Here is a 25,848-nt window from a genome sequence, read left to right as displayed (position 1 = left end):
AATTGCTTAAACATTTTAAATTAAGATAAGTTTCCACTTGCATTAAGACACTTTCTTCCTCATTATACCCTATACACACCAGCAATGAAGTACGGTGCTGGTATCAAGAGTAAAAACATCTTAATTACCCAAGGACTATATACCTTCAACCCCTTATAGACACAGAGGATGCTTAGTGTTCAAAAAAACTGTTTGTGCCGGCATAGATGACATGTGTTAAGTGCTTTAAAGAACTTGATATAAAACAAGTCTTAAAACTTGTGTTCCTGAGTGACGTTGAAGAAATAAAATATTTATTTTCTGTCATTTTGTTCACATGAAATCATTTCCAAGTAATCATTTCCTTAAAAGAAAAGACGCAAAGGAGCCAATTGATGATTTATTCTTAAGGTAAACATTTTATTCAAAAATAAATTACCGGAGACATCTTTAAAAGGCAGACAGACAGACATTGTCTCCGAGCCACTCGTCACAATCAAAACATTTGCCTATCAGAATCCAAATATTCACACCGCATAACGTCCGTCCTAACGAGAAGGAGATAAACTATGTAAACCCTATACAGCAGCAACTTATCCATCTTAAACAACAGACTGGTGTTAGGTTGATCAAGGAAAAAACAGCAATTGACAACTGATTCACTATAAAATGTATACAAAGTTTATTTAAATATTTAATCCAACATATACATGCCCGATTTGTACTATGTGATCACAGAAAGAGAGAGACTGTACAGTTCAGAAATGTGGATGGAATCAACGAAAAGAGCAGAGAAAGAAGTCAGAAATAAAGATGGGTCCAGGTCTATTTTATCAGTATTGGAGAAATCGAAATATTCATCCGACTCCAGAAAGAGAGGCAGTGGATACAATCTTAACTCGTCGGTTACAGGAATAGTTCACAATGTTTGCAGTATAAACTCATCACTTTGTTCCTGAGTAACATGAGAAGATTGATACTAGTCTTGTGGCTGTCAGGTAAATGTGAAACTGCAGCTAGTTTGCTTAGCATTAAGGTGAAACGGCTAGCATGCTCAAAAAGAAAGAAGTAAAACATGGTCAACACATCTAAAGCTTACTTAACACATTTAAATTGTAAATTCAACTGACAGGACATATTGTGGATTGTCGAGCTTTGGATGTGCTGGTACAGGCCACTTTATTTAATTTCGAAAGTTTCACCCTGTGAAGCTAAAAGCATTAGCTTTTGGCTGCAGTTTTATTTTCAATCCAACATATAAACAGCTTCAATAATCACACCTAACTCTGACTCAGGGAAGCAAATAAGCATATTATCCAAAATGGCAAACTATTCCTTTATGAAATGTGAAATAGGAGTTGGAACTAAATACAAATATATTTATTTAACTCCCTGGAAGTAAAAGAAGGCTTCCAAGTGTATTCAAAGTCCTTAAAATGCAACGAGACACATTTAGTGCTCGTGCAGCTTTCATGAAATGGTTCAACATGTCGGTCCTCCCTGCCTGCCTAAAAGCTCTTCGCTAGTTTAGCGCTACGACAGAGTAGCTCCTAACACCATGCAGAGAGTCAAACACTGGCGGGGACACTAAAGGCCAGATAAAACACGTCAGTCCTACAATTAAAAACACGTCAAAATCAGCTGAGAGGCTCGCAGCTTCCTACAGTTCTCTTCAGGATTACAATCAGAAAATAGAGAAAGAGAGACAGAAGCAACCGGAGCCCAGTGGGATTATGTTGCCTGGTGACAAACTGAGTGTGAGCAGTGAATGAATGGAGGCAGGCAGGTGAAGTACTTACGTGTCAAATTAAGTAATAACGAGCTTTGTTTAATTTGTGCACTCTTCTGAGGACAGACATGACTGTTCATGCCTCTCCAGATTGTAAATAACATGACTTTACATTTACTTATGTAGAATCAATCAAATCTGTTTCCTGATTTTACTGAATCAAATAATAAAATTCACACGTGAGTCAGCTCATTACTATTCGCTAAGTTACTTGTGCTTGTAGGATGTGTTAATTAACAGACTGAAGTAAATAGAGCTCTCGCCTATAAGACAACACAAATTATTAAATGCACACAACCGTTTCATTTTGCATCCGTTTGTTGATTACAGCTGCCCACGGCGTTGTCAGTTTTCCCTGAATTACAGCTCAATTCTGAAGCGAGTGCAGTACGCTACCAGCAACAGTGTGTGTGTGTGTGTGTGTGTGTGTGTGTGTGTGTGTGTGTGTGTGTGTGTGTGTGTGTGTGTGTGTGTGTGTGTGTGTGTGTGTGTGTGTGTGTGTGTCAGCCTACAATACAAGACGCATCTTTTACAGCATGGCACACCGGAGGAGATGCCTTCAGGTCCTGATTTGGCGAGAGGCTTCTCTGCTCAGTCCTCTTAATATTAAAAAAGGTACAGCGTCTGCTCTGAGGCACTGGGGGGCGATGTAGAGCAGACAGAGAGCATCAGGTCCAGCAAATAGAGACGGTGGCAGCGATGAGATGATGGAGGACTTTTTGGGGAAGGGGCTAAAAGAGGATCAGCTTTGGTGTTGAATTAGTTCCACAGTTCTAGGTTTGATCACATTGAGCGAGTGGGCGGTGCACATGGCGGGGGAGATGAGGTGGAGGAGGAAGAGCGTCAGTGAGTCTTTAACTTGGTGTGCTGCGAGCCCGATTCTGTCAAGCTGGCTTTGATAGAGTTAACCACCGTCTGTCTGACGTTGTCTTCCATATAATGTTCACTGAGCGGCTTCAAAACCTGCAGGAGAGGAGGAGAGAGAGGGGGTTTGTGTGAGAATACATCATTAAAAGTGTCCAGAAAACAGTCTTAAAAAGGGGACAAAGAAAGTGAAATTAAAGATTTGGGGGAAAAAAAGATTAAAGTGAAATAAATTAAGGAAAACAAGGTGTAGCGTCCAACTTGGAGACCACAGACAACAAAAAAACAACAACCCAGGATTCACAACGTAACTGAAGAAAATTTCAACTGAAAATAACAATAAAGATTATTAAAAACCGTTTTGGCAGGCTTCCTTTCTTTGAGATCCTGAGATGGGCTTTGCCTGTCGCAGTTACATTCAGTGACGCTCAGAGGACGTCCAGGGGTTAAAGCTTAAGAGTCCAGCACCATTTGACTGAATAATATGCAAAAAGACGCCAGCAAACTGCAGGAGTTTCCATAAGAAGTTTAACAGAGAGTAAATGTGTCCGGCAGCTAGATCCTCTTCTTGTAGTTGTTGTTGAGAGGAGACAGAGCTCTGAGTCCTAGCGAGGCTCCTGATGGGAGGGAAGAGAGGAGAGAGACGGGCCACGCCAGGCGGCTCTTTACGGGCTCCAAGAGTTTGGAAAACACCTGAGAGAGAGCAGGGAGGAGCGGGGGGGGGGGGGGGGGGGGGGGGGGGGGGTTATAACGAGGAACAAGAGAGACGGGCGGAAACACACTGGAGCAGCAGGAGGAAGATACGGGAGGAGAATGGGGAAAAACTAATAAGGACTGCAGAAAAAATGTCAAAAAAAGTTAATAGTAGAAATAATATTTATTAATATAATAATATTTCTAAAAATGTTTTAGAATAGTAAGTCATAAAACATTTTAATAATTATCTTACTACAGAATCTTATAAATAAAAACATAGTATAATATGTGATAAAAATCATTTAAAAAAAGTCAGAATATTGTATGCAGTAAAAAAGTCAATTAAAAAAAAAAAGTTTAAATAAAAATGTGTAAAATATGTGAAGATGTGAATTTTAAAAAGGGGAAAAGAAGAAAGACTTGAGAATACTTGGGAGATGTTGAACCACACGAGTGAAAAGAACAGAGGGAGAAGGAGGGGGAGAAAGGAAAGGAGGCAGGATGTTTGGAACGACGGGCAGAGGATCAGAGAAACAGGAAATGACATCTCTCACCTTTCTGAGGGTCTTCTGTAAACAAGGGAGGGAGGAAGAGACACAAAGCAGAGGAAGGAGAGAGAGTCAGAGGAAACGAGAGGGAGGGGTTTGTTGTGAACCCCAAAACATTCATGAAACACAAAACAGAAGACAAACAAACTTCATATCCTCCTGAGTGAAGTCTGAGGGTAAAAACTGAGGGAGGAACGACAACAAATAAAAGTAGGTAATGACAGAGTGTAAATGAGGAGGGACCGCTGGAAGGTGTTTTCAAGTTTGTGAGATGGATGTTAAGACAATCGTAAACATGGAGTGGAAAAAAGAAAATTAAACGTGAGAGGATTCTTGTTTCCAAGTCTAGAAACCTTTCAGACAATTCAGGGAAAAGTACAAGTACAAAAGCAACATGAAATAAAACACATTTTAAATATATTACATTTCACCTGCTTTAAAAAAGGCTTATATTTGATACATTCTTATAGTAATACAAATCTAATATTTGTATTTGAACTCAAACATTTCTGATAGGGATTACTTCAACTGGAATATATATCTATATGTATCAAGTGTCACATTTACAGTTGAAAAATAAACTACTGTTCTCTGGTAGACTAACAACGCCAGCTAGGGCTAACAAAATGAATCAAAAAAACCTTTTCAAAACCATTTTTTTATAACTGGTTGATAATTGTATCTATGTTTTACCAAGCTAAAATGCCCCAAATGTGCCTGTTGCAGCTTCCCTTTAAGCCCCAGCCACACGAGGACGATAACGGTCGTATCTGCTACAGTTCACTATCAGATAGACGGTTCGGCCACACGAGGCCGACATAGAAACGCAGAAAACGATAACGGTCCCTAGGTGGGTAGATCTGCAAACGAAACGCTCTGGGGGGCAAGCGGCTATGCCGTGTTTACGCCTATACGATCATTTCCTGATAACGTTGAAGCAATAGCCCCGCCTCTCCTGCTCAGAGATCAGCTGCTGGGCTGGCAGAAGAGGGGGAGGAAAAGAGAGGCTCCGTTTTTTTATTCTTATATGATTATATAGAGTCGTTATTCATTTGTTTTAAAGCTCAATAAATAACAAAGAAGACCTTTGACCGGCAATTTTCAAATGTTGTCCTGAAGATTTAAACTTTAACGGACATGTTGACCGGCGGAAAAAAATCTAACTGAAACTCTGCCGCACGGTTCCCTCGTCCCTTGGAAGAGGCGGAGAGGTGGGTGTTTGTCATCTGCTGGTGGACTACCGGAGATTTATAGCAGCAGGAGCAAACGCTTGCCTCGGGGAGGGAGAAAAAGAGCTAGAGCGTCCACAGCGAGGAGAATAAACAGAAGGGCAACCATGGCAACCATGCGCGGGAAGTCTTCTTCGCTGCTTTTGTGGCAGGACTACAGCGCCACTTACAGGCCTGGCATATGTACTACAGCGTCTTCAGCGCTTTCGAGCAGTCTCGTGTGAACGGACACGTTTCTGGTGCCTGTTGCGTGAGGACAGAAGACTTTTTTGATAACGATTGCGGTCCGTTTGCGTTATTGTCCTCGTGTGGCTCCAGCCTTAGTCAGTCACCTAGTTCAAGCTTAAAGTTAAAGCAACTATTACAAAAATAGCCATCAAATTGTTCATTAGAAATAACATTATTTCCCGCAACAGATTATCCTTACCACACACACACACACACACACACACACACACACACACACACACACACACACACACACACACACACACACACACACACACACACACACACACACACACACACACACACACACACACACACACACACACACACACACACACACACACACACACACACACACACACACACACACACACACACACACACACACACACACACACACACACACACACACACACACACACACACACACACACACACACACACACACACACACACACACACACACACACACACACACACACACACACACACACACACACACACACACACACACACACACACACACACACACACACACACACACACACCTCTGATGACCCACCTGTTCCCAGAGGGTCTCTGCCACCAGGTCTATCAGCGTCCCCACCTCTCTGAACTCTCCGCTGTACTTCACGTAAGCCCAGGCGCAGAGCGACAGCAGCGCCACGCCCATCGCCAGGTTAGCCAGCGCCGCCAAGGTGCTGAGGCCGATGAAGCCCGTCACCCCGGCGACCACGTAGGTGACAAACATGACAGCGAAGAGCGTGGCAGGCGTGCGTGCCGTGTAGAAGATGTTCTTTCCGTCGTTGTGCTTGGTGAAGTTGGAGAAGGTCTCGTCGAGCTCGCCCTCCAGCTGGTTCTGGTAGCGCTGGCAGAACTCCTCGCCGCCCATTTTCTTCACGGAGCGGAAGTGACGCACCGAGTGCTCGCGAAAGTCCTCGTGGAAATGCTCCAGGTCTGTTGGGGCGAGGTACGGCTTGTCCCCACCGCAGACCTGACGGGACAGAGGAGAAAAGTGTGACCAACAGGAGAGGAAGAGAATCCATTTTTATTAGACATATTAAAATAATAATAATACTACATTTGATTTATATAGCGCTTTTCCTGGTGCTCAAAGCGCTTTACAAGCAAGTAAAGAAGAAAAAGAACAACAAAAGTAAAAAGTGCTAAACTAGGTGGAATAAGGGCGAGGGGTTAGTGGATTAGGAGGCAAGAGTGAAAAGGTGAGTTTTGAAGGATTGTTTGAATAATGTGAGATGTTTTGAGGGAGTAGTGTGCTGCGAGCTTCCTGTAAAACATATTGAACCATGACTTCACCCCAGTCTCCCTAAATGACACCTTTGGCAATCCTTGGGTTGTGTAATTGAATGTAATACAGATGAGTGTTGAAATAAATCATGTGCGTACCTGCTCCATGTTCCTGGCGTACATGTCTTTGGCTCCTGCCACAGCAGTCAGGTTGTTGGCTTCTGCTGTCGCCTGACAAACCGGAGGAGATGATGAGTTTAGGATTCAAACCGAACTAGAACCACACCTAATGAGATCCCTCAGACAGTAACTGACCTGCAGCATGGACTTTGGGTGAGGCAGCTCCTCCCCTTGGTAGATCTTTATGTAAGCCTGCAGGAATGAGATATTACACAGATTACCAAACCAGTGTCTCCTGTACAACGTTCTGCCAGCTGACAGAAAATCAACAGTCTGGTAAGGACTTTCTTAGGATTCACACACGGCAACAAACGGCACAATGGGTGGTGTTTAAAAAGAGGATTAAACCAACAAAAAAAGATGGATTTAAAACTGAGACATAATTTAAGTGATAATTAGAACATATCAATCATAAAATTGTGTCTTTTTTATGTCAAAATAAACAAAAATGTTAAAGCTCTGCAAGCCATAAACAGAAGGCAAAAAAACGTTATAATTATTTTAACATGTCTTCATTTTACAATTGTTTTAAAATGTCTAATTTTGCTAAAATGCCAAAACAATGTCAGACAACACACCCTTATCTTTTGCCATTTGTAAATTATAAATCTACTGCACTTTGCAGCACCTTGAAGTACTCCAGGAGATCTCTGCAGGTGACTTTGTTTCCTCCGATCTCCTTCTCCACCAGACGCTCGGGGGCCAGCAGGAGAGGAACCAGCCTGGCCAGCTCCATCTTGAAATCCCCATCGATGTCTGAAACACACAAACACACACCTTGATTGTCCTCTGCAACAAGCATATCAGTCCGGCTCACTTTAGCCATCGCTCTTCTTCATTATTAGAGTATTATTATTGTTCCTGTTTGCTCACCTTTCAGCCTGCCGTCAAAGTAGGGGTTGGTGGCCACCTTGAGGCCGGGGTGAGGCAGCAGGAAGCAGCCGATGTTAGAGAAGCAGGAGTGGATGTGCTTCCTCACGTTCTGCAGCTCTTCATGCTGGTTCTGTTTCACCTGAGTCAGCAGAAAACCATTTACTCTCACAGTGAAAGTGTGTGCTTTTTCCTCTCGTCATTGACTGATGAGCGTGTACACAAACCTCTCACTAAGCAAATGTACTCAGAGCTGAACAGACGCTGCTGTTAAGTGTGTTAGTGCTCTTCAAAAGAGGAGCGTCTGACAGGAGCAGTGAGTGAGTGTGTGTCCTGCTGCATACATATATTTAATGATGTGTTCAACTATAACTTATCAATTATTCTCACCTGTAGTCTTCTATCCAGGAAGTGGTTTCCACCTTCCAGTCCGTAGCCGTGTTCATAAGGATAACACCAGTCCCGAATCAGGAACATCAGGGACTGAACACACAGGAAAATAACAACACAGATGACAATTAAAAAAATAAAATAAAAAAGGTGTCTATATATTGATTACTTAGATTTAAAAGAATAATTTTAAGATTTATAATAATAATTTTAGGATTTTCTTACTAACTTTTTAACTTATATGTTCCATAACGTTCCTGTTTTCAGATACAAATTCTAATTAAATTGCATTTCTCAATTATATTGATCTAGTATTGACCTGCTGTGCAGCCACATGTGTAATTATAGTATATGTTATGGACTAGGATCATTGTCAACGGTTTATATTAATACATTAGGACAACATGCATGTACACAGTCAACAGAGGCGTCAGTACCTGGAAAGGTTTCTGGCAAATCTCTTCCATTGCCAGGCGGCCATATTCTGTGAAGAGCTACAGATGGGAGAAAAACACATATGATCAGCAAACAAAAGTCACTTTGGGGCGACTGTTCCGTGGGAGTAGACAACACAATGCCAACCTGCAGATGCTGCAAGTCGTCCTCCTGTATGTTCTGGGAGAGATTGTACACCTGAGAAGAAGGAAGACAAATATGAGACATAAATACTGACATTTTAAGAGGGAAAAAAAAGCATATTTTTCACAAGACAGGAAGTGCTTTGAGGTGTCACCTGCACAGAGCTGGTCATGGTGCTGAGGGCGAACACAGTGGCACAGTCCTTTATGGTGGACTGGCTGTCAAACGCTCCCTGAGTGTCAACGAGCAGCACAGCAACCTGTCGGGACGAGAGGGGACACATTTAAACTGCTGCACACTTCAGCTTGGCGGGGGCCTGGGTTCCTGCTTTAATTGTTTATGCATGTAAACGTCACGAAGAGAAAACAAATGTGATATTGAGCAGATTCTCCCAACGCTTTTTTGTATCGATTGTTTTGATTTGTGTTTACCTTGTTGCCATCAGGCTTGTCGACCACAAATACTTCGCTCCAGATCTGAATTCCTGTGGTCTCCCTCTCGCAGCCTCCTCTCCAAGTGAAGCCAGTCAGCGGCTCATCATCTCCTCCCATCCACGACTTACCCTGTTGAAGAGGGGAAGAGGGAGGAAACAGGGGGGGGGGGTGAGACGAGAAGAATGACAATATGAAATATTGGTTAGGTTACGAAAAGATGGAAAAATCCCCATAGAGTGATAAAGGTGCAATTGGTAAATTGTTAGAGTAAGAGGCAGAGATTATTGAGAGAAGGTAGAGATAATGGTACGAGAGAGAGAGGGAGGAATGGGGGGGAAATGCAAGAAGAGAGAGTACAGGTGATTGGACTGAAGTCCACCAACATGTGGCTAAGGGTGCGTTCACACCTGCCTTGTATAGTCCGGTTGAATCGAACCCTGGTGCGTTTAGCCGCTTGGTGCGGTTCATTTGGGTCGGTGTGAACGCAGTCCGAGACCTCTGAAGTGAACTAAACAACCGGACTCTGGTCCGCTAAAATAGGTGGTCTCGGAGCGCTTGCTTGTGAACTCTGGAGCGGTTCATTGCTGGTGTGAACGCAGTCCGCACCAAAACATAGGACGCGCAGTATTTACGTGTCACAAGAACGCGGATATCTTCAAAAATCTTTAGGGAAAGACTCTTTCAAGACATCCGCGGTTGTTTAGTTAAAGAGTGAAGCAGAATTAAGTGTTGAACAGTGACATGTAAAGTACAAATTCTCCGTCAGCTACATAAAAGTAAGAACACCTGTCGTCGGTGAAACGCCCCTCCTCTGCAGAACGTCTCTCATGGATAATGCTGCACATTATCCCGCTTATTACATGGCCACATTCTCAACAAAGTAACGACATGACTCCCAGTATTTAAATTGACATGCATCCGCTAAGAAAAATAGTCCGTTGTTACTGTTTGAACTAACGTAGCAACGGCAGGAACTGCTTCGATAGAGTTGTTGAGGAGCCTTTTGATTACAGATTTGAAAAAATCGTTGCTTGCTTTAAAAGTAGCACAATTCATTATGTCAAACCTTGGGAAGTATCTAGATATCCCTGCCCTAATGCCAAAGTAACTGGCAACTGAATATGTGTCACCGTCTGACCTATGTCTGGACCGCTGCGTAAAAAGGAGGGTTACTTCTCCGCTGTTTTCTTGTCGCTCTTGTCTTGCCAGTTAGTTTCAGCCAAACTGTATACAGTTAAATCGAACGGACTTCTTTGTGCAGATGTGAGCGTTCTTAACAACGGTCAATACATCCTTGACAGCGGTCTGTCTGTTCTGGATTAAAAACGTCTCACGTGTTTTGAATTGACCAATCAGAATCGAGTATTCAACAAAGCCATGTAATAATGTTTTTTAACGGACGTTGTCTGATTATATAATCATATGCGCGGGCCGCTAGTGTCTGTTGATCTCCAGACTAACAGCAGCATGAGAATAACCTGCCGAAAGTGCCGATGCTCCATGGCGGAGGCTCCGCTAGAAATTGCCGGGATGTGTGTTTGTACCCCCTTAATGTCTGACCAATGGTTGAACAGCATTTCCGAGCACATGACTTGTGTTTAAAGTTTATAGTCTGTTTGAGTTTTGCCCGTGTGAACGCAAACCGAACCTTCTGAAAAATGAAACAATGTAACAAACTGTCGTCTGGTGCGCACCAGAGAGCGGACTATTAGGTGTGTGAACGCACCCTTAGATTACCAGCTAAAAGACAATGTATTTTATTTTTGAAGTGCTAAAAAAAAAAAAGGATTGTAGAATTGTACGATTTTTTTTTTTTTTTTTTATACACAATATTTCCCAACCCAAATTAGTGAGACATTTGAAAGTATTTTTTGCGACCCTGTACTCTTTAGCCCTAACCCATCATCAGGCCTGACTTGGACAATCCTTACACTGTATAATAACAAGCCAGTCATGTCAAGGTGTGATGTAGATCAAGACCAAAACAAATCACTGGAATTATTATCAGATCGTGGTAAAAAGGGTAAAAGGAATTTACTCTTGATTTAATCTGCAGCACTGTAGCATCTCAATTGACACAAGTTATACCATCATCCTCATGGTTAGAAAAGTATGGTGTGTACTGAGTAACAGGTGTGAACAGCTCACAGGATGACATGTGACTCCCACAACAACAATAACAACAAGAGTGGCGCTGCAGCAAAAGGCTTCAGTTTGAGACTGAACAACAGATTCAAAATCAACTGTTTTACTCATTATTATAAAGCAATCTTTGTCACTGAAAGCCCAAAAGATGAGATGAAACAACAATGTGACCTTGTTATCATTTCCACCGGACATGTCATGAGCTCTGCTGACCACAAATAGGATACGAGTAAACAAGCCTCACAAACAAATGCCTGATTTGAAATGCAAAGTATGCATGAACATCGATTCTTGGTTTCTAGGACAGGACATCTGTGCCGACTTCCGAGTGGCTCAACAAGGATCTTGTGACAGAACAATATGACCAATCTCATTTGATAACAACAAATACCTGCGATCCAATAATATTAACATAATCCCACAACTGCCCGTTCTTATTTGTAACATTAACTTCTGAATATATGTTGAATATAAAGACAACAGTCTGAACAAATAGCATCAGTGTTTGGGAGAAAAATGTGAACATGTGCAGATCTGGTCAGAGTTGCATGAATGCCCACGTTCATGCTGCCCAACAGCTGTGAGAAACACCTTCTTCCGTCGTCTTTCCAGAGAGCGTGTGTGTTCGAGAGAGAGAGAGAGAGAGAGAGAGAGAGAGAGATTAAGTGCAAGTGTGTGTTCATGAGAGAGAGAGAGATAGAGAGAGAGAAAGAGATTAAGTGCAAGTGTGTGTTCATGAGAGAGAGAGAGAGAGAGAGAAAGAGAGAGATTAAGTGCAAGTGTGTGTTCATGAGAGAGAGAGAGAGAGAGAGAGAGAGAGAGAGAGAGAGAGAGAGAGAGAGAGAGAGAGAGAGAGAGAGAGAGAGATTAAGTGCAAGTGTGTGTAAGGTGATCCTGGCTCCTTCTGAAGGACTAGTTGTTGATACTTGTGTTGGAGTGAGCCACACAGCTGTTGAATGCACATGCTTGAAAATGTGTTTGTGGGTTTGTAATAGGGGTGCAACAACTAATCGACTTAATCGATTAAAATCGACGACCAAATTAGTTGCAAACTAATTCAGTCGTCGATTCGTTGGTGACATCATCACGTGTGTTTTACACACCGTTAAGCTCCAACGTTATCGGTGTTTTTATCGGTACTGGAGACATTTAAAAAATATATGTCATGTATTATTGCTACAAAAACATTATATTGCAGTCTGAGTGTCGCCAACTCGTTTCTAATATGCAAAAAGACAAAAATATGCGTCAATGGTGTATTTTCGATCTTTCCAATCGAGACGAGATCTCTCTCCCGTCTGTGTGCGAGGGGGCGGGGCAGTTTACACACACGCGGCTGCTACATGCAGCAACACACGGAGGAGATGGCGGAGAGAAGCGCACCAAGGTGTGGTTAAATGTTACCCGTCTCGATGTGGACAATGCTCTTTGCCAATAGTGCAATAAGAGTTTAGCATGTAAGGGCGGCAACACGAGCAATTTGTCTAAACATTTAGCAAAAGTGCTCCACATCCAGACGGAGACATGCACCAGGTTCCACTGTCTTTCTAGCAGCTCTGTAGCCCCATCCACAAGCAGGGTTGGGTGTAACGCGTTACAAAGTAACACAGTAACTTCATAACTATATATATAACTTTTATAATTCAGTAATCACACTACAGTTACTAACATTGCCCCGACACGCGTTACTTCGTTACTTACTAAAATCAGTCATAATCAAACACCTGCAAATAACACATGCTAATGTGAAGCTAACGCACAGCTATTTGTTGTTTGTTTATATCACGTGGTCTGTTCTTCTTCTCCGTTTTCCGGTTGTTGCCTGTTTTGAACGACGAATACACACTACCGCCGCCTGCTGGTAAGGAGAGTTATTGCCACTCACGCATGCGCAGTTTGTACGTGCTCAGCTGAAGTCTTTGCGGTGTCTGGTTCCAGTGCAACACATGGCCAACACGCAGGAGAACACGCCGACGCAACAGCGAGAGCAGAGATAGACTGCGCAAAATATACAGATAGCAGGAGACAGAGGACAGCCACGGTCAGATAGGAAAACATTCAGGAGCTATCTGGATCAGTCTTATGCGACAATGGAAACTGAACTAAAGAGAACATTTGAAACTTTAGCAGTCTGCGTGATCTGCCTGCAGGGAGGGGCGGGCCGGCCCTGCGAGTAAAGTAACGAGTAAAGTAACGAGTAAAGTAACGAGTAAAGTAACGAGTAAAGTAACGAGTAAAGTAACGAGTTACTTTATGTAGAGAACAACGAAGTAGTGTAATATATTACTTTTAAAAAAAAGTAATATGTAATATATTACTTTTTTTTAGTAACGACCCCATCTCTGTCCACGAGTAACGTTTCCACGTCAGGTGTAATGTATGCTAGCAGCAACACACAGAGTTAACTACATTATACAAACATGGGTTAATGATTAGAGGAAACTGAGTTACTCTTTATTTAGTTAAAGTTACAGCTATTCTGTTTACAGTTCTGTCATCAGATTATTTAATACAACTTATTAAAACATTGTCGTTTCTTTTGATGTGAAATATTATTTATTTAATTTAAATAAAAAGCAATGTTAATTTTGTAAACAATTTGTTAAGTTAATTTAATAATATATGTATTTTTGAATCAATTATTCATCTTTATTGTCTTCATTGTTAGTTTCCACATGCCTAAAACAACCTCAAGCTAAATCTAAAAGTCGATGGCTAAATAAGAGCGTTTGAGAAATTGTGCACAAATGATATCAAAGGTCAGTAACCACACAGGGGAATTACGTTTATTGGACCAAAACTATTGATAGACTTGAATAACTGTATACAATAGTTCTCAAACTCTTATTATGAAATGTAATTCTGATCGGTAATGATAGGTGGAAACCAGTTAAACCACTCTTTTTATTCAGCAGGTTGAGTAAGTGTCTCGGTATGAGATCAAACAGGAAACACTTGTCGATGCTCGTCATATTGTGCTTCACATGTCAGGACTGGGTGTAATATCATAGGAGGTTTCTGTTCATTCAGAAAACCGGTCTACAATTTCTACTCATTGTGGTTGTTGCACAATAATAAATCCCCAGAGTCGTGTTTACCTAGCTCATGTAAACACAGCAGAGGCATTACAACAAGTGTGAACAAGTTATATTACTAATTTAACTGACACTGAGCTCCAGATGAAAATGGATATCCAAGTTATACATAATGTATCGCGTGACTTGACTTCTTCTTATAGGTAATTTATGTGCAAAAAGGGACTATCCAAGGCCAACTGTTTTTTTTTATTGATTAAGTTAATACTTAAATATCTGTGTCTTTGTCAAAAATGCAAATTAAAAGTTAATAATTGTAACATCTATATGAACTTATCTCCTTAGAGAACATGTAGGATTTAGTAATAAATACAATTTGTTTTGAATAAATCAGTAAATGGATTATTTAAATGACAGAACATCAACAGGTACAACTATTTTAATAATTATCATTTATTTTAAAAAAGATTTTTGGGCAACCAGTGCCTTTATTAGAGTGACCGTTTTGAAAGTTGGAGGCAGAGTGACGCCCACTTGACATAAAGCACTCGACTGATTAACTTCTCTATTACTGAATGAAACCTCACTCCTCTCACCTGACTGTGCATGAAGCGCAGCATGAAGTCCAGCAGGAAGGACTTGCCCTTCCGGAAAGCTCCGGCCACGGACACCACCACCACGTTCAGGTCCTTGACGTGGTCCTGCAGGAGGATCCTCTCCAGCGCGGGGGCGTCCAGCTCGAAGCTGTGCTCGTCCTCGTTAGTCACGACGATCTGGATGGGCCTGGCCTTCGGTTCCTCCATCGCGGCCTGAAGACATGAGTTTGCTATCAATCAGGGCTTTCCCTGGCATCGAGAGAGCATTTAAGTGATTACAGTGATGAGGAGGCAGGTTGCAGGGAGGAGACAGGGAAGTGAAAGCTGAGATCAGCAAATTAAGTGTCTGAGGGAGAGTAGGACACACAGAGGCAAAGACGCACCTAGATTTAAATGTAAAATACACACAGTGCCACAATAAAAAACTAAAAGCGATCATTTTGATTGATAATGTAATTGTTATTTGAATAGCAATATTAGAGGGAATGATCATTTTTGAAACATAATTCACATTTTCATTGATAAATAGATTAAAATAATCAAGTTGACAGATGATGTGTGTAGAATACAGTTTGTAGGCCAGGACTTCACTGCAGCACTACAATACTTTATTCAGATGCTTTTTCACATATTTTGCCTTTACCAAATATTGTGCTTATTGCGATTTGCACAGTGCCCTATTCAATATTATGATAACGTTTCTACTATGGGGGAGCTATAATGGCACAGCATTACACTTGCCTATTCCCTTCCTTACAGCATGTACTCACAAAAATAAAATAATTATTTTGTTAGATAGATCCCAGTTTGACATGGTAATACACAGGAATATATATGGCAGGAAATACATTAACATCTTACCTCTTCTTCCTGAGTCTCTTCAGCTGGTGAGGGGCTGATGAGTGTATTTTTGCCCGAGTTTGAGGCCGAGGTCCTGGGGGGGAAATCATCCTCCAGGTCTTCGGGCTGGGCTAAAGGAGGCCTCTTCTTTTGCCGTGCAATGGGGACATCTTCCACACCACTCAAGCCTTTAGATAGCCGGACAAAGTCGAGACAGAAAGATTCAATTACAGGGGTTGGATAACATCAAGCTGCATGTCAGTGAGACACATCGGCTGAAGGGAGAAGGAGATGAATGTGGAGGACTGGTAAAGCAGGAAGACTAAAACACACTTTTTTAAGGAATACATTTGATTGTCATAATCTTGTTTGCATGAGAGACTGATTATTATTTCATAGAAGTTTACAAGGCAAGATAAATGGCCTTTAGGTGGTCTAACTGAAGATCTTTCCAGCTCTCTGTGCTGGGCTAAATACTGTTATCCACCCCGGTGTTCCCATCTAGGTCAAGCGCAAAAATAGCCTTGTTCTGAAAATCACAAAGGACTTGCAAAAGGGACACAAGAAAAAAAAGATAGGACAGTTTTTTCACTTTATATTAGGTTTCTGTGAGTCTTTACTTTACATGTAAAGCATGTTTCCTTTAAAAAAAAGGCAGGATTCCTTCCTTCCTGTCAGTTCAAAAAAACTGCAGTATAAGCAAGTGTGCTGAGCCACAAACTGTAATGCATGACAGAAAAGTAGCTCGTCTTGGCGGCCTTATTTCTTAAGGCTGATCTGTTTTATTGTTGATTGATCTGATATATCAATTTATTGTTGGCACTGTAAAATGTAAGAAATGAAGTCCAAGGTGACGTCCTCAAATGTCCAATTGTGTCTGACCTACAGTCCAACAGATTAAGTTTAAATGAAACCTTTGAAGATCCAATTTTTTTTCAGTTTTCTACTTTCAGCCGTTTTCAGAGCTCTAAATAGAATTCTACAAAATGTAAGCTGATGCCTTTAAAAAAATGTAAGCGGATGCCTTTAGTTTTTCAGCGTCCTGTTTTGTCTACTTCTGGGATTTCACACAGAAGTAGATCCTCATTTTTTTTAAACCTCCTTTCTATAATCAAGCCTAGAAATAAACCCTGCTGCCGGACTAAGATGACACTCCCTGAAGTAAATATGGAAGTGGCAAACCCTTGGTTGTACACCACCTGACTGGTAGGACAACAAGTATCAAGCATTGCTCATTCAAATGATTAGCCATTCATCTGTACCAAGTTTCGCACGAGATTATGTCGCACCACATTCAAATAAGGTTTAGGCAAACCAACATGACGCATCCCTTCCAGGAGTACCATCCTTGATGAGCACAGGCCCTGATCTACGTGATGTACACTGAGCGGTTTATTGTTTCGGTTCCAAAAGCTCAAGGTGACATTTTGAACTAGCATTCACAAAAATACTCCAAACAACCAAAGATATAGAAATCAAACATGACACAAGACAAAAACTGAAGCACCTCTGCCTCTGAAGACAGCGCGCTATAAAAGCCCTGAGCCAGGTTCTTTTTTGTTTGTTTTTCATGCAGTTTAATTGGGAGATCAATAAACGTGTGCCTTGTGCACATGGAGCACATTTGGAGGGTTTGTGCTGTAGAAACAAGTTTATCACAAATTGGACCTCCGTGCAGGACCACAGGCGGTAGGTCCTAGTAGTTAGATTAGCAGTGAGCACACTTATTAGATTTACCGGTACCTAAGTCAGAAGAAAAACAGCCAGAGATCACACCTCTCTCTTCAGTACAAAATAGCTATTGAGCATTCTCTCATAAGCATTTCCAATGACAACAAATGGTCCTCTATCATAAAAATGGATGCTCCATCTGCTGGCCAAAGCCAAGAAACAAGTGACCTAGCGGTGAAAAACAAAAGCAATTCAGATCATGAAGAAATAAAAACGAAATATTGAGAGCAAACAAATAAAATAAGTAAAAAGAAGGTGTTGTTTTGCTTTCATACCACAAAAAAGATTCTACATCTTAGTTGTCGTTACACTTTGTGCTTCTTATATGTGGTAGCAGGGCAGTAACAGTACGTGACATCATTGTTCAAACAACTATAAGTGGGGCATTTACAGATCAAACTGGAAGTGCAATAAACTCCCAAAGGGCAGCAGCAACGCTTTCAGCACGGAGCAGTTACAGTAATCTGCTCTGCACACAAATTAGCCCAGGAGATTTCATCAGTGTGTAGCAGTGCAGGTTCCCATGTAGTCCAGAGCAGCACTCGGCAGCATGAAGAGGCTCACACTGCTCTGCCGCACAAAGACGCTATTCTGCTAGGAGTCTGTGCTGCAGCAGAAATGTGTGCGAGAGACGAAACACAATAAGCATGCAGGGAAGCATTACCAGCCAGTGAAAACCCATTATCTTTGCTGATCACTGGTGCACTCCACGACGAAGGGGCTAATGCACTGTCCCACTCCTCAGCTCACAGAAAAGAGGGCAGAACTAAATTAGCCACATTGCTTCTTATTTTATGGAGACACTGAGCAGATGTCTACATGTTTGTCTGCATAGCACACACTCCAACAAAAAAAGTTGTCAAGGTATGAGTTTGTAAAGTACGCAAAGCAAAAAGCATTCGCCATAAAGACATAAGTGGGGGGTCTCTCTCTAAATATACATGGCAAGAATAGAGCATGTCTACGCAAGCTAGCCTACATCTCAGCACTGTGTCCCGAACCAGCACTCCCTTCCCTGGACTCCTGAACTATATCTGAGGCAGACTTTGATAAGGGCATGGTCTACTTAACTTAACCAGCCATCTAAATATGGGACTTCTAATACTTTAGTAACGAGGACATTTTGTTGGTGTAGGAATGAATACCTTTTGGAAACATTTGAGAGTGAAGGAAAATGCCCAACTTCAAGTTTGTCAGTGACAAATACTCCGCAAGCAAGATTATGTAAAGTATGTGCTGATGTTGTTTGTCCTGACATTTCACATTTGGATCGTGCGAGTGAACACTGGCACTGTTTAGAAAGCAGGGCAAATTCATGCCAAAGCCTTTCTCTCTACTGTTGCCACACTGATTATTAGTAACAGTGCTTCTAATGCAGATTTTTAACAGCATCTTGTGACATTAAGGCTATGCATTTCAGATAATTTGAAGAAGAAACAACCAAGAATGTATGATATTATCAAGACAACAAGACTGCAGGGACTTAGTTCATGAAATGTGGATGAGGAATCCACTGTAGCCTATTAAGATGCGGGTACATTGACTTCTCCTCACACCAGGAGCAATAGACAACCTCACACGGCCTGCTTGGACAAGAGTCAAAGAGGGCAAACGTTCAATTGCAGCAAGCAGACCAACCAGGAGTCTGCGAGGACAAAGTGCAGATTAAGAGCAGCAGGAGTTAGTGAATGTTGTTGCCACGGAGTCAGCTGGCCAATATGAAAGTACACATAAGGGTTATCATGATAAAATACTCCTCAGTGATGAGCCTTGGAGAACGACAATTTGTTGTTTGCCTACCCGTCTTTACAAGGTTTAGAGAGAGGTTACAATAACTGTTGGTGTGCTGGGGTAGATTTGCTTTAACCATTTTGTTTATGTTGTCATTTTAGATTAGGAAAAGGATATCAGCTTGTTTTCTCCTCTTTTGAGATGACAATAGTAATCATAACAAATTCTTTTTCAGATCAGTCATTTAGTTTCTAGGTGCATAAAACGTAAGTAGTTTAAGCAAATTACTTAGTTTATCTGACCAACAATACAAAATACAAAGCTGTTCAAAGTGAAAAACTATTTGCAATTTTAACTTGTGTCAACATTAATGATTGATTATGAAGGCATCCTATCCAGTCATCCAACTAAACAGGGAGCTGGCTGTATCCCCATTTCCTCCAGGCTGCCAAGAAGCCATGTATCTCGAGCCTACTGCTTTAAATGCAAGGTACAGGTGAAACAGATAGGGAAATTAAAGTTTTTTTACCAAAACCAAATGTTAATTTTGTGGTTAATGAATAAAAACCAATGATCCGGATATTATAAGAAAGGAATCCTTAACATTTTAGATTCTTAAGAACTGTACCCAGAGAAATAGTTAAGACATCTACTTCTACTAAAGTGAACAACTTAGCTACAAGATGACATATTCAGTCGTTTTCAGAGGACAGAGTTAGCCTCGCAACTACGTGGATAAGTCTGCTGGCAAACTGAACAGCCTAATAATAGGGCTTTTAAAAATACACATGTCTTTAGTGGGATGAAAAGATTAAAGTGTGTGTGTTGTGTGGAGTTAGTAAGGCAGAAACCCTTGTTGCACAAAGCGGGCTATTTCAAAGTTTAGAAACGATGAAGCCAAATCATGGTGAGTGAGCATCAACATGTAGGTTTACAGACAAGAAACAACAGATGAGCTGGTCCTCTGCGGGCCAGGTGAAAGTGACGGGGCGGACAAACGAGACAACAGGTGTCACGGATAATGTTATATCCGGGTCAAAATCTATTTCTTACACAGTTGGTGGAAAAAGTACTCAAATCTTGATTTCAAGTGCAAGTAAAAGTCCTGCATTCAAAGATTGGCCCATTTCAGAATAATATATATTGTGTTTTTATTATAAATATTGATAGTGTTATCAAAGCTGGTAAAGATAGTTTAAAATACTTTGGATGCTGCAGGGTAGCTTGTGATTTTACTCCAGGTAAAGTCTTATTTAAGTGTGTAACTAAAGGTATTAAATACATGCAGTGATGTAAAAGTACAATATTTACCTCCAAATTGTAGTGGGGTGAAAGAACAACATAGCGACCAAGCTGTCGCTTGTTGTTCTTGACAAGTCCCTCGAAATTGTACTTAAATACATTACTTGAGTGAATATACTTTACACCACAGCACAGCACCTTTTCAGCTTAAGTTACACAGGAGAAAAGCTGTTTTGACAGCGCCAAACACAGTAACAACACGTAACTTATTTAAACTAGTAGTCACATAGTTTGAACTGTTTTAACACCATGTGTCTGTTAGAGGAGACACATTCTGACACGGGGCACCATATTTTTCACAACACCTCTCAAACTGAAAACAGCAGCTAACGGAAAAGCGAGTTTGCCACTCTCAAAGACAAAGACGAAGGGAGAAAAAACACTTTAAATGTTAATCCCAAGATTCTTAACTTCAGCCTACGTAATCGATTCACTGTCATACATCTACTTGACGAAATCAACAAGGGTTTACCTTCGTCAACGACTCGGCTTTTGCAGTTGGGCTCGAAGTGATTTCTGCTCCTCAACCCGCTCACCTCCGCCATCTTGGACTGCTCAAATCTAACGTGTGTGACGTCAGATGAGCTTTTTCTTCTTCACGCTTGTGTCTGCAGCAGTTCAAACCTCCACGAGGCTGCTGCTGCTGGGTGAAGACCATAGAGTAGACTGTATGAAGGTGAAGACACAGCAGCAGAATGTAAACTATGTTCAAATTCACAGAAACCAAAACAATGTGCTTTTAAGGCTTTTAAAAAGGTAGCACATGTTAACCTTTACTTCATATCCTATATTCGATTGACATGTAGCCTATACCTTTTGCACTACTTTGTATTTTTGTGTTTTATAGTAGGCTATGTTGCATTGTTGGAGGAGCTCAGGTCAGAATAATTGCATTGCCATTTCTACACTGTGGCTTTGTGCATATGACAATAAAACCTTTGAATTTGGTTCAATGTGATTATTGTGATAGTCCAAACAATATAAATTCTGGGACTATAGGTCATGTTTCTTTATTTAGTTTATGAAAACAAATGAATAAAACACATTTGTATCCTATGCAGACATTTATGACTCCCTCAGTATGTGTTCTTTCACTGGGTTTGTTGCCAGAATCCATTTGTATCTGAGAAGTCATTTCTTAAAACCCATGAAGGCTATATTTATTTATTTGTTCATTTATTTATTAAATTAATTGTTGTATATGTGTTTCTATTTCCTATTTTATCATATAGCTTATTTTCCCTCAATGTTGTATAGCTCAGACAGGCATAATAATGTGTTACTATTTGTTTATTACTTACTCAAATAACTACTATTACTATTAATACATTTTTATTGTCAAATACTTTGGATTATAATATTCTAATACCTGCCAAACTGATTACAGTCTATGACATCCTAAACTGCAATGGTCAACATCGTAAACATTAAAAACATAAAAATGTTAGCATTGGCCTTTTGAGAATATAAGGATGTTAGCTTGTAGCTCAAAGCACCGTGTCTCTTAGCACTGCAGCTATCTTGTCTAGTTTGTTTAAATGTCATAATATTCATTCACTTATCCACTCACTCCTTGTTACAACACCAACCTCTTGTGGTCACCAGCAGGCCTGATAATGTACACATTGAACCACGCTTCCTGCCTCTGTGTAACTTGGTGAAGGTTCACTTTCACAGACAGTACATATAAGACTTATCTCCAGTCAGATATCTGTGATGAAGTGCAGATATGTTGCTCTCCTCTCAATAACTTTATGGTGTTTAAACTGCTGTCAGGGATGACTGCTAAGCAAAACGTCGTTAAAGCTCTTTATCTTTGTGGGTAAACTGACTTCATGTATTTACACAGCCATTCACATCCCCAAATCTGCCTGGAGGTGTGGGACCAGGCCGACAAAGAGGCTCCCCTGTCCGAAGCAGATGGGAGCTACATGGAGTCCCTTTTTCAGAACTACACTTTGTTGTTATTGTGAATTGGCATATTTCATGGTTGAGCAATATCATGAGGTACAAAATAAAAGTTCACAACACCTTCTAAATTGACTATGTTGTGAGTGCAGTTTGGTCAAGGATTCATTTGCTCCTTCAATAATTTTTGGTGTGTTTTGGTCAGCTGCCCTGATTGCATTGGCATTTAGCTAATCTGAAAACGACCTGACAAAGCTGCTGTTTGGAGAAAGTAATCAAAGGTAGGCTACTGTTGTAATTGACCAACTCCAAACTCTAACTGTTATGACCTCGACACACACAACAACACAGTCGATTTACATTTAAATATGAACGTATTCAGAGGGCACCTTAAGTAACCCCGCACATTTGCCAATCACATTTTAGGTGGCTAACTGGGATTGGGTGTCTGACGACTGCTGGATCAACACTCCCTCTCTCTGAGGGACAACCCCACATTTCCTGGAGATCCTGCTCCATCCAGGGATCAGATCTGACATTTAGGAGTCACCGAACAACCCTCCATGTTTCCTGTACTTCTTCACATTTCAAAGTCATAGATTAAACATCCTAAACCAGATCACATCTTTGCCTGTTGGGAATTGTTGGGCTGTGTTGCCTCCCATCTTCCATTATGCTAAATAAGTTCAATAGCCAAACACACAGAAAAGAAGGTTAATGTCAGAGAGACAGATGGAAAATAATTGGTACCAGAAAGAGTGAGAGGAAAGAGAGACCTGCTGTGCTAATCTGTGTCACTGCTCTTCTATTCTTAGAAGGTCCCATCGGCCAGCAGAAATATGAGAAACACACGTGATGACACAAGTCCTGATACATTTAGAGAGAGGGTCAGCAAACAGTGACAGAGCCCCCAGACCAGCAATAAACTCCAGATGTGTGGACAGTATGTGTGCCTGGATGGCATGGAGCTTTTCTAGGAGTGCAGCGTCATACAGACATTTTCTTGAGGAATTATTAATAATTATTCCCATGCATAGGCTATGTACTTTTAAATTATTCCCCCTCCCATTGAAACTCATGTCATATTTGAAAACCAGATCCTTAGGGTCATGTTGCAGTCAGTTTAGAGAGGCTTTACTGCATGTATTTGAGCTCATGTGATGATAGAGACTGAGTAGATGTCTCCCTCTAGTGTCTGCAACGTAAAATACAAGATGTTTGGACCCATATCACAAGCTGCACAAGTCTTTAAGAACAAGTTACAGCTTTCCTGGATTTATTTAAATAATAATAATAGATTAATTTTGTTAGCGCTTTTACAGGTGCTCAAAGTCGCTTTACAAAGATAGTGAAAAGAAAAAGAACAACAAATACATATAGTTAAAGTCAAATTAGAATCAAGCAATACAAAAACAATCACACATTAAAAGCCAGATTGAAGAGGTGAGTTTTTGTAAGTTTTTTGAAGGTGGTGAGGTCAGTGCAGTAAAGAGGCCCTATTATGGTTTTTGGGGTTTTCCCTTTCCTGTAGTGTGTTAAATAGGTTTGTGTGCATATAAATGGTCTGCAAATACTGAAATCCAAAAAGTTCCCGCAAGAGGGAGTTTCTCTTCCACCCACTCCTCAACTCACAAATGTATATTCTGTTTAGTTAGTTACAGAATGACTCAGTTATTTGAATGTCAACATGTTATAATGTTCTATGAACAGAACTCAGATGCAGACAGGACATATCTCCCTCATTCAGTCGACTCAGCAAGGAGTGAGCAGCAACTGATAAGAGATTAAAGATACAAAGATCAACTATGGGAAAGTATTTCAAAACAAGTAAGGCATTTTAGAAATCTGTTATAGATCAGTAAGGCTAACTGTTGTGTAAAATATCACAGGATGCCTATAGCATATGTCAAATAGCTGCCTTTTTAATTGTAGGTACTATATATGTGTATAACCAAACCAACATATGGTTATTTGTGTGATGTAATATGTTTTACGGGTACTTAAATATATATATATATATATATATATATATATTATAGAAAGCATGTCTGATTTTGTCATAATCCAATACTGCTTCCAGATCCTAAATTAAATGGTATTGTAAAATATAGTATAATTTTAAGGTATACTTTACTTTCCATACAATTGAATTTCCTACTTCATACAGTGTGCATTTACATTTTGGAGTAATTAAGTGATTTTTAACATTACATAACAGTTTCACCAAAGTAACGATTCGCCATACCTCTTTCATCACTGCTTCAAATATTAACAGCAAGCTGGGAGCACATTTTAGAGAAAATAAGGCACAATGAAAAAATCCATAAAAATTACATTTTGATTGTTTATTGTTGTTGTGTGAGCTTTCCTTTCTCTCCTGTCTTTCAGCATTGATGCAAAAAGTCCCTTGCCTTGATGCGTTGAAGAGTGATGATGGATATGCTGTACGTAATTTAAAAAAGGTCCTCGGGGAAAAGCCATATCTTTATTATCCAGCCAGCAACTTCTCCGACATGGGCTGTATCTCATCTGAATCTGGTCCCTCCAAATCTACACCAGGACCTGAAGGCCTCCACATGTGGGAGCAAGACAGCAGGGCCGATGCCTTTCATCCAAGAAAGGAAGACCATTCTCCTCCAGTGAATCACTCATGTGATCTGAGGGATGTTGAGGCTCCTTATTCCTGCTGGATATTGAGGACTCTGCAGAAATTCACTTTCGGATCCATCTACGGCTATGAGAATATCAATCGGAAATACCTCTACGCTCCCCCTTCTGACATATCTGGATTTATGGATGAGGTCTTCACACAAAGCATCTAGGCCGAATCAGTGCTTGCAGCAAAAGTAGTCAATAAACCACCAATATAAATTGCACAAAGCCATGAACCCATTTGAATAAAATGTATCGGCATACTTTATTTGGTCTTCATTTGGAAACTTTTATAAAAATTCATAAAAAAATACAGAAAAAACCCCAAATGTTTTACAATCAATTACATTTGGTTGGTTTTACAGTAGCTAATATAACTCTCTTAGTTTGTTGGGGAATAATCTGTTTAGGTATTCAACCTTTGACACAGTTAATAATTTTCTCTTTTCAGTGTCTCCTTTCCCATGGTATAAGTCTACGGCCTTGGGTATTGCTGCTATCTCTCTCAAGGAGGGCAGCTTGGGCGCATTGTTGTTGCCAGCTTATGACTGAGCACAAGCTGACATGGGATAGTTTATTGTTCAGGGATGTCTAGAAGCCAGGGCCGGACTGGGACAATAAGTCAGGCCGGGAATTATACATCCAGCCAGGCCACTACCAGTTTTCTTTGTGCCATTTTGCTGGATTTATTTGTCAATATTTACAGCGTTGCTGCCCATAGTGATAGCCCTATAGTTTAAATCTACTACCCAAAAATAAACATATGGACATGGGTCACTATTTTAAAAAAATGGGAAAATCTATTTAGGAATCTATTCATGTGAACATATTTTAAGTGGGGGTGGACCTCAAATCCTCTAGGGGGGTCCGGGGG

The 25,848-nt window shown here is 40.7% G+C and overlaps 1 protein-coding gene and 1 long non-coding RNA gene across 2 annotated transcripts; one reads left to right on the top strand and one right to left on the bottom strand.

The window, feature by feature from the left end:
• Nucleotides 1-366: 366 nt before the first annotated feature.
• Nucleotides 367-21,038, bottom strand: LOC117459627 (atlastin-2-like). Its single transcript, XM_034100632.2, has 14 exons — nucleotides 20,887-21,038; nucleotides 15,672-15,838; nucleotides 14,811-15,023; nucleotides 9,032-9,163; nucleotides 8,755-8,859; nucleotides 8,604-8,654; nucleotides 8,459-8,515; nucleotides 8,022-8,114; nucleotides 7,635-7,773; nucleotides 7,390-7,517; nucleotides 6,897-6,953; nucleotides 6,741-6,812; nucleotides 5,896-6,327; nucleotides 367-2,731 (listed from the first exon to the last, which is right to left on the bottom strand). The coding sequence occupies exons 1-14, from the start codon at nucleotides 20,957-20,959 to the stop codon at nucleotides 2,612-2,614; spliced, it is 1,839 nt and encodes a 612-aa protein (XP_033956523.1). The 5' UTR covers nucleotides 20,960-21,038; the 3' UTR covers nucleotides 367-2,611.
• Nucleotides 21,039-24,033: 2,995 nt separating this feature from the next.
• Nucleotides 24,034-25,242, top strand: LOC139435258 (uncharacterized). Its single transcript, XR_011644551.1, has 2 exons — nucleotides 24,034-24,149; nucleotides 24,711-25,242. It is a non-coding gene; the product is annotated as an uncharacterized lncRNA (long non-coding RNA).
• Nucleotides 25,243-25,848: the final 606 nt, after the last annotated feature.

The sequence above is a fragment of the Pseudochaenichthys georgianus genome, chromosome 15 (genome assembly GCF_902827115.2).
Source record: "Pseudochaenichthys georgianus chromosome 15, fPseGeo1.2, whole genome shotgun sequence".
Taxonomy (NCBI): Eukaryota; Metazoa; Chordata; class Actinopteri; order Perciformes; family Channichthyidae; genus Pseudochaenichthys; species Pseudochaenichthys georgianus.
The sequence above is the reverse complement of the archived record's forward strand: the minus strand, read 5'-3'. Positions and strand labels throughout refer to the sequence as shown.